The sequence below is a fragment of the Podarcis bocagei genome (genome assembly GCF_964188305.1).
Source record: "Podarcis bocagei genome assembly, chromosome: 8".
NCBI lineage: Eukaryota > Metazoa > Chordata > Lepidosauria > Squamata > Lacertidae > Podarcis > Podarcis bocagei.
Genome location: NC_138133.1, coordinates 49,681,857 through 49,690,721, shown reverse-complemented (window position 1 = coordinate 49,690,721; position 8,865 = coordinate 49,681,857). Strand labels below are relative to the sequence as shown.

Below are 8,865 nucleotides of genomic sequence, written 5' to 3'. Positions count from 1 at the left end.
AATTTCTTACATATCATCTGTGTACTGGGTTCTGAACTAAGCCAGCACATAGTTGCCTAGGAAGTCCAGCTGAAATCAACACAACTAATGTGCATAACAATGTACTGGATGCAACCTTTAGTTTTTATAGCCTGAACTGTGGAAATAAGATTAAATTGGAGAGCAGCACTAGTCCACTAGCAAATAAATGCCATTAAAAGCCCTCCATACTTTATCTCTGTCCACACAGCAGTTGTAAGCATATAGGTTCTCCATTTATTTTTCTGTAGCTCCTCCTGCAATGAAATAAAAAATACAGCCCTCATGCCATGTGTGTATGAGAGCAAGCATGCGCAAACTGCTGCCAGGCCCACACGTCACATGCTATTTGCCTTTCAGATCCTTTTTCACTCTTGCCTCTGGCTTCTGTCCACCCAGCAGAGCTGATCAATATGTTGAAACTGCATATTGATTAGATTATATGGCTTGGGACAAGTGCTTGAAGAATCATAGCAATAACAAAGACTACTGATATGTCTAACATTTGCCTGGTGTTATATTTGGTTCCTGCCCACAACATAATTGAACTTGAGCATAAAATGAAGATCAGCTAACCAAGCAAAAAACTAAATTTCAGATGCATTATGTATTTTCTAACACACAACACAACACTGTAAACAGTGAGGTCAAGAGGCCATAAAATCAAATTCAAAAAGTTTTGTATGCAAAGCTCAGGTCAGTGAATACATCAGCCTTTGCCAACCTTGTGCTTTCCAGATGTTTTGGGCTACTACTAGTTCCCATCATTCCCAAGCAACACAACCATGCTAGCTGGGCTGATGGGAATCATAGTAAAAACATCTGGAGGGCACCAAGTTGCCAAAGATAAGTATGCAAGACCGGCATAGCAACCTTTCAGAAATAATCTTTCTTAATATTCCAATATTCTCAATTTTATCTAATCTTTACCAAAATGCATTAAGGCTGTTTCCATACACTTATTCCAGAGATGAGTGCTGTTCTCGATTGAAATGAAAGAGAGTTATTGATATTTCATCAAAAAGGTTACTTTTGAGAACTACCCGGTCGCTAGCCTTTTCAGACCTTTAACCTAAACATGCATTTAGAGGCCCATTTCTTAATTTTATACAGTGTATTTATGTGCTGATGGTAGTGCTGCTGTTGTAACCCAGCAGTGAGTCCTGACCCACTGGATGAAGACAAATGGTCTAGTTGAATATAAATATTACTTCCTTGCTGATTATTTTAAATATCTGATAAAGTTTTGTTCTTTCAAAAATAAACTGGCATTTAAACAGGAGCTCATTTGTTTTGTATGTTAAAAATATTAATATACTTCTGTATAACAGTCACATCATAAATTAATGTTGTACAGTATGACTGAAGTGAGCTGTTATGATTGTAAGCTGCTTGCGATAATGGAAAATGCTGAAAGAAGAATATGACAAAGTTTCTTCTCATGACACTTCTGCAGTGAGAAGGAATTAGAACACTGCCCTGCAGCCTCTAGGAACATAGCTCAGAACTGTGCCTCCCATACCGGAAATACTACCCTGACAGGGTAAAGTGTAGCTCCCAGATGCCTTGAGAGATGTTTAAGGCATTGTTTGCACACTTTTACATGTAATTTATTAATTGCCCAAATGTCAACTCTAACAGACATGCATGCAAACGCAGCAGTCTTCTTCTACTGTACTACATTAGGCTGCTTTCATGTTGCTGAAATTGAGGCTTTTCCTGCTGGACCAATTATCTGTTTTGACAGTGCTGATGGTTTCGGAGAGTAGAAAAAGCTGATGACTAGAATAAGAGCTGTTCAGTGCTGTGGGCAAAACTCCTACCCAGCTACAGTTACGGCAGATAAAACCCTAAAAATATGGTGTAGATTTCCATGCCCCTAATCCAGATGGGTGATTTGTGTGCAGAAAACATGATTTTGTTCAACTGTTTCCTTGTTTTATCTACCAAAGAAAACAGCTATTCGGACTAATATAGCTAAGTAGACCATTAAAATCTCTGCCTGTTTTGCATCTTTACAAAATTGTGCTTATTTGTTTTGACAGCCTATAAAAGGCAGGAAAATGTAGTAATATAGCCCCAATCTGCGGCAAAATAGTTGATCGTAAAAGCAGCTGGGATCCTTTTGCTGTGATAAAAAGGGTGCCTGTGCACACTTAGCTTCGCTGATCTTCTGCAACAAGAATATATTGTTTTATATATTAAAGTTTTCATGTTTTAAAATGAGGCCTAGTTCTCTAAAACTGTGTGGATAAGGACACATTTGGGGCAGATGTGTTATGTGAATTAATCCTTTTCTATTCACAAAAGGGTCTGGTATGTAGAAAACAAAGGAGTGAAGCAGGCACCCCCAAACTTGGCCCTCCAGATGTTTTGGAACTACAACTCCCATCATCCCTAGCTAACAGGACCAGTGGCCAGGGATGATGGGAATTGTAGTCCCAAAACATCTGGAGGGCCGAGTTTGGGGATGCCTGGAGTAAAGGTTCTAGCTGCCCCTTGCAGAGAGGGAGAGGGGAGGGGAGAGGGGCAGATTGTGGTGGAGCCAAGCTGACAGTCCTGCTACTGTTTTTCTTATGATGGTACAGCTATTTGGGGATTTTTTGTGTAGGAAAGAACATTCAGTCGTGTGGGCCCCTACCGTCAATCTGAAGAGATGCAGCCTTCATATATAGGTTCACCAGCCCACCTGCTCTCTGTGACAACTAGGCCCATGACTGCCTTTTATTAATGCCAAGTTTTGTTTAGAATACAAGACTGGTCAGAGAAGGGAAAGGTAAAGCATATAAATGAGATTACACAAAACACGTCAGAGCTTATTCAGCACTGTTTTACACATACACCTAAGCTTTCCAGGTGAGCAGCTATCTAAATGTCCATGTTGTCACCCAAACAATTAACACAGCAACCATAGTGCAAAACCACCACAGTGTTGGACAGTCATTATAGTATGTAGTCACCTCTTTCTTCTCATGCTTGTATATTACTCATCATCCAAAGTGTTTATAACCAAATAAGAACCCTTAAAGAGAGATAAATTTGGAAGGTAATGGTTTACCAAAGGCCATCAAGTGCACTTCCTAGCCAAGTAAGGATTTATTATGGAGTTTTCCACATTCAAACCCAAGAAGTCAGCCGCTACAGCACATAAGCTTTTGTGACTCTTTTCCTGTAACACCCTCTCTCCCCCAGGCATCATGGCTGCAGAAACTGCTATGTGATATTTGCCATTTATGATTGGTCATGTCTTACAGGTTGCATTGTACAGACTTTTAGGCTGCAAGTCAATACAGTATCCTCTTTCCTGTCAATAAGCTCTGTTGACTCAATGTCCGAGTTGAAACATACAGGATTTCACTGTTAGTCTCTTCCATCATTGTAAATGTGAGAATATAAGACAGATAATTTCCAGTGATTTCTGAGATGCCTATAATTTATGTTCTCAATTTACAGTGGTTACATATGCTTCATGTTACAGACGCTTCAGGTTACAGACTCCGCTAACCCAGAAATAGTACTTCAGGTTAAGAACTTTGCTTCAGGATGAGAACAGTAATCGTGCGGCAGCGGCAGCAGGAGGCCCCATTAGCTAAAGTGGTACTTCAGGTTAAGAACAGTTTCAGGTTAAGAACGGACCTCCGGAACGAATTAAGTTCTTAACCCGAGGTACCACTGTATTGTTTTAGGAGAACAATTATGAAAGGGATTTACTTTTTAAGCACTGACTGTGGTTACAGAGAAATTGCAACAATACTTTGAAAAAAATGTATACAATCGAAAGACTTACAAGCTACTGGAAAAACATTGCAATAAAATATTGTTAAAGACACTTTGTTATATATCTCAATGACAACAGCACCACGTACGCAGGCAGAATTGGATACAACATTTACACAAATTTTATTCAGGTAGTAATTCTTCTATGTTCTTAGCAGTGACTCCTATGTGATATCATAAATTAGCTTTGAAAACCCCAATTTCAAAAGCAGTTTGCCATGTGGAATGGGTGGCTTCTCTCTGAGGGAAAAACCCTTGGGCTCACAAAACCACAACCCTGAACCAGCAAATAATTGTTTAAAATAAGGAACAATTATTGCTGCAGTGGCTGAAGCTCCTCATAAGATCATAAGAAGAATGTTGTTGGGTTAGGCTAAAGGCCTATCTAGTCCAGCATCCTGTTCCTATGGTGGCCAACCAGATGCCTATAGGAAGCAGGCAAGCAGGACGCAAGTGCAGGTCTTCCCTTGCAATAACTGCCTCTGCCCTTTGCTGGCTACCCCACAGTTATGACATTGCATCCATGCCCAATATAATAGTGCTCAGGCAACACTATGCATACTCCGAAGCTTCCCACCCATACCACATTTGCATTAATAAGAGGTGGTTGACTGGTACTTAATAATAGGATTGAAAATAATAGCACAACAGATCATAGATTGTTCTGCAGATACATTAGTGCAACTCCTTTCTAGTGCAACTATTCCTATATGGAATGTGAATCCTATATGGTTCATCAGGACAGGACAAAAAGGAATGTGCTATAAAATCACTGTGCCACTTCCATGGTCTATTTGGTCATAGAGTCTAAAGTGTGAATAATAACTGAATAGCACATAGGTTATTATGGGTTATTATTCTCAAAACAAAATACAAGTTGTGTGTCATCTACATGGATGGGATAACCATAAATAAAAAGAGAAATAAGAAGTGGTGCAAATCTCTTAGGCAGGACTTTATTTATTTGTACATTGGTTATTCGGTTTTCATTTTGGATATGGGTCTACCTTCTAAATAAAAGGGAATCTTTCAAAAATATCCCCACAAAAGAGAACGTTCAATTCAGAAATAAAAAAACAGTCATATAAGTACCAGTTTTGAGTATGGTAAGCATTCTAAATTATTGTTTAAATGGCAGTAAAAGAACACAAACGAAATATGTACTGAACTCTGAAGAAATTATAAATAGTGTTTTATATATATCTCTATATATATATCAAACAGCAAACAGACCGCAGAATCAATAGTAACACTAAAAACATATAAACATCTGCACGTACATGGAGACTGAAAACTTTAGTCCTTGTATCTTCAGTGAGCAATATATATTCAGATAAATTAACAATCATAGATATTTTTAAAATAAAAAGTAAGAAGTAATGTAGAATTACAATATTGGAAGTATCATGCCTTACCTATTTCACATGCATCCAATATAACTTGAAAACCTGCTTCTCTTGGTCTAGTCTGAGTCTAGTATTGAATAAAAAAGATGATTTAGTTAAAAACACACACAAACACACCTGCATCACCTCCCGCCATGTCTTCCAAAGCATGTTAATTTATTCATTAACATTTTACTTCATACTTTTCATTTTCATGCCTCAATATATGGAAGTTGAAGCCTATGGCAGTTTTATCAGCAATATATGAAATGCCATTAAAATGCTACAAACATAATACTCTATGCACATGCACACACATGGCTGTGCCCTTGGTCGCTAAACTCATCAACCCCCTCCCAGGTTCTGAATCACCCCCTGCTTCCTTCTCCTGCTTCCCACAGCAACTGTGTTCCTTCCCCCTGCTGCTGCCCAAGTGGAAAGTGAGAAAGCTTGCATTTTGCAAGCCCACCCCACACTGAACATTTCAACACCAGGCATCAATTGGAAGGATCAGTGCAGGGGAGCTGAGACCTTCTCCTTAGCACCTCGTGCTGTTCCTGACACTATGGATCCTGAGTCTGGCTGGCTGCCACTTTGTCCTTTTCCACCTCGTGCCACTATGGATCATGAGGCTGGCCAATGCTTATGGGCATCTTTTTCCTTCCCATGCCACTCCTCATACTACTAATGTGCTAACTGGTGGCCAGCTGCAGAGGATGAGGGCAGTCAGTAGTGGTACCAGCCTGCTTGAGGATCTGGATCCTAGGGGCAGGGCCGCTGACCCTGGAAAGTGGAGGAGTCAGCAGCTGCATATTCTTGCTGCCCCTCTGCAGCTCCCCATGGCTGGCCATCCACTGCTTCTTGTCACACACACTGTAGTTTGCATCGCCATCTCTTACCAGCTATGCAAACTACTGCATAATGGTGGGCAAGTGCAAATACACACATACACACAGAGAGTTCCCAACAGAACTATAAGAGGGGTCAAATACCTTCCTCTATAATCCCTATAATCCTTTGATAATCAATAGTATTTGTCTCATTGCTATGGTTAATTCCCACTGTATGTGTTAACATGAACCTCTTATGGTACCGTAACTCCAATTTAACTCAGATCTGGATAATCTTATTTGGGTGAAATAGCTCTCCTTAGATGGCCCTACAGGTTTGCATTATTGGCCATCCTGTTCCAACAGGGCTGTGATGATATGGAATAGGCAACATCTATTTTAAATATGGACCTGCCCCAACTGGGGGAATATGGCACCTCTCATTGTATTAGCATTATTGTCAATTCAAAATTCTGGGTGGTGGGCAACCTTATTGTAGTTGAAAATTACATTCCTTCAGAGGAAAGAGGTCAGGGGCTATATAGATCAGAGAATATGCACCCCCTTTCTCTCCATCCATCTATCTCCTCCCTCTCTCACACATAGGTAAAGGTAAACACTGTTTACCTTCCCGCAGGAGCGGTACCTATTTATCTACTTGCACTTTGACGTGCTTTCGAACTGCTAGGTTGGCAGGAGCTCTCATACATAGGCTTTCCCAAACCCTACTGGCCAGCCTTCCTACCTCCCTTTGGGGTTCTCTTCCACTCACCCTTCATCTTTTTCTCATTAATTCACTGTGTGCACGCTCTCTCTCTCTCTGTTACACACACACAAACACCTGCCTCCCTTTGGGTCCTCCAGCCTCTGCTTAGTTCCTTCCTCTCTTCTATTCATTATTTTATCTATCCATTTATTCTTTCTCATACACATAATCACATTGCTCCTTTATTCTCTCTCTCTCTCTCTCTCTCTCTCTCTCTCTCTCTCTTTCACACACACATTCACACCAACACTGGATAGTCTCATTGTGAAATACAATTTGAACTGTCCTGTTGTGCAAAATATGACACCTATTGTATGCTAAAGACTGCAGTGTCAGAGGATCGCCCTGAAAAGTTTTCCCCCCTGTCATAGTAGCTGGTATTTCACAACCCAGGAATCTGACAATTTATGATTGCTCAGTAATAGCTACTTTCTTCTGCAGCAACTGGTTTGCCTTTCCATGCAATCAAGAAAAAAACAATAAGTATACTTGTATTAACAGAAGTGAACAGTGGTGGTCGGTTAATTAGTAATCTAAAAAAGTGAGCTGTGGTATAGAATATAGGCAGAATCCCTTAAAAATGTTTCCAGATTACAGTATAACATACACTTCTCCATACCATTCAGAATGCATGCTTGTGCAACAGTTCCCAAATGCTAAAACATTTCCTAATAAATCAGGTGGTGTTCTGCCACCCCGAAAGGTGCTTCTCTGTGGGTACCCCCATTTTTCTTTATTGTGTTTCTTTCTCCTCAATAAAAAAGATCCCGTCTGTACTGGATAAAATGTTTTAAAGGCGCCTATGCTCGTCTGTTATGAGAGTAATCCTGTTTAGTACTACTCAGTCCGCAAATAATTTTTTACAAATAATTCTGTTATTAAGAACAGAAAATGAGCCAGGCGCAGACGTGCATGCTCTCTGCTCAGCAACCTGTGCACCCTGAGAGAAAAGAGGGCGCGGCTGCAGGACGTCGCTTTGGCCTGCGAAAGCAGAGAGAGAGAGAGAGAGAGAGAGAGAGAGAGGAATGGACCCATTGAAAGCGGGTCTAGAAAAGCGAAACTAGACTTCGTAGGGACTTTTTCCCTGTTCAGAACGAGGTGTTTGTTTGCTTTTAAAGACGGCTATGTGAACTCCTGATCTGAGTGTGGGCGAGGGCGCCGGCGTCTGCAGGGTCTCCCCTGGTGGGAGGCTCTGCTGGTTTCCCAGACGCCCATGGAAGCAGCCCGGGCTTGCCTGGAGAGGCGGCCCTGGACGTCCAGGGCAACCTGAAGACAGAGGCCGTGACGTCGCGGCCCGCCTCGCACCTTTGCCCTGCCTGCGCGCGAGTCTCGCTCTCCGGACACAGTCAGCGGCGAAGCAGCTGGGAAAGGAGCGTGTTAATCCTCCGCGCATCTCCTATCTGCCCAGCAGCGGGGCGGGGTCGGGGCCAACCAGGGTGTCTCCCGCTCCACTCCCTGGCCGAGTAGAAAGAAAGAAAGCGGGGCGGGGCGAGGGGAAAGAGGGAGGAGGGAGAGAGAGAGAAAAGGAAACTTAATTAAAGGTGCTCGCTCAGAAGAGCAGCTGAGGTAAACTCACCTCCCTTCGCCTCGCCCCACACCCTCGCTCGGAGGCAAATCCTCCAGCGGACGGGAGGAGACTTGAGTTAACAGAAGAAGGACAAAAAAAATCAAAAAGAAATCACCCGAGTAGGAGAAAACAACCGTCTCCGCCTCTCTGCTGATCCACTATCGCTGCCGCCACCACCCTTGCAGCTCCTGCTGTGGAGACAGGCGGGTCGCCTCAGACTCACCTGGTCTCTCGTCCAGCGCGCGCGCGCCGCCGTTTCCGCTGGTCTCTTTTTCCCGCCGAGCCCACCTTCACTCGCTCGCGCGCGCCACCCCAATCCGGCTGCAGCATGGCCCCGCTAGCGAGAGCGCGGCGCAGGGGGGGCTGGTGGACGGACGCCGGCCTCCGGGTCTTCGTCGGCCTCCTGGTGAGTAGTAGTAGTAGGAGTCGCGCCTTGTGGAGCGGGAGAAGGGAGGCAGAGGGTGGGCTGAAGGGAGAGAGGCGCGGGAAGTCTGGGCGGCGGCGACAGGTAACGGCGCCGAA

The 8,865-nt window shown here is 43.0% G+C and overlaps 1 protein-coding gene and 1 long non-coding RNA gene across 3 annotated transcripts in view; one reads left to right on the top strand and one right to left on the bottom strand.

Moving 5' to 3' along the window:
* LOC308594125 overlaps positions 1-8,203 on the bottom strand; it is a 79,474-nt gene extending 71,271 nt beyond the window's left edge. Inside the window, exons 1-2 of the long non-coding RNA XR_014011348.1 lie at positions 8,082-8,203; positions 5,211-5,268 (exon numbers count right to left, since the gene is read on the bottom strand). This is a non-coding gene — a long non-coding RNA (uncharacterized lncRNA). The remainder of the gene's footprint in view (positions 1-5,210; positions 5,269-8,081) is intronic.
* Positions 8,204-8,526: 323 nt separating this feature from the next.
* Positions 8,527-8,865, top strand: part of LOC308594093 (desmocollin-1-like) — a 32,684-nt gene continuing 32,345 nt past the window's right edge. For both annotated transcript variants that reach the window (XM_081206786.1, XM_081206787.1), the window contains exon 1: positions 8,527-8,749. In XM_081206786.1, coding sequence (XP_081062912.1) covers positions 8,672-8,749 — 78 coding nt within the window. In that variant the 5' untranslated portion in view covers positions 8,527-8,671. The remainder of the gene's footprint in view (positions 8,750-8,865) is intronic.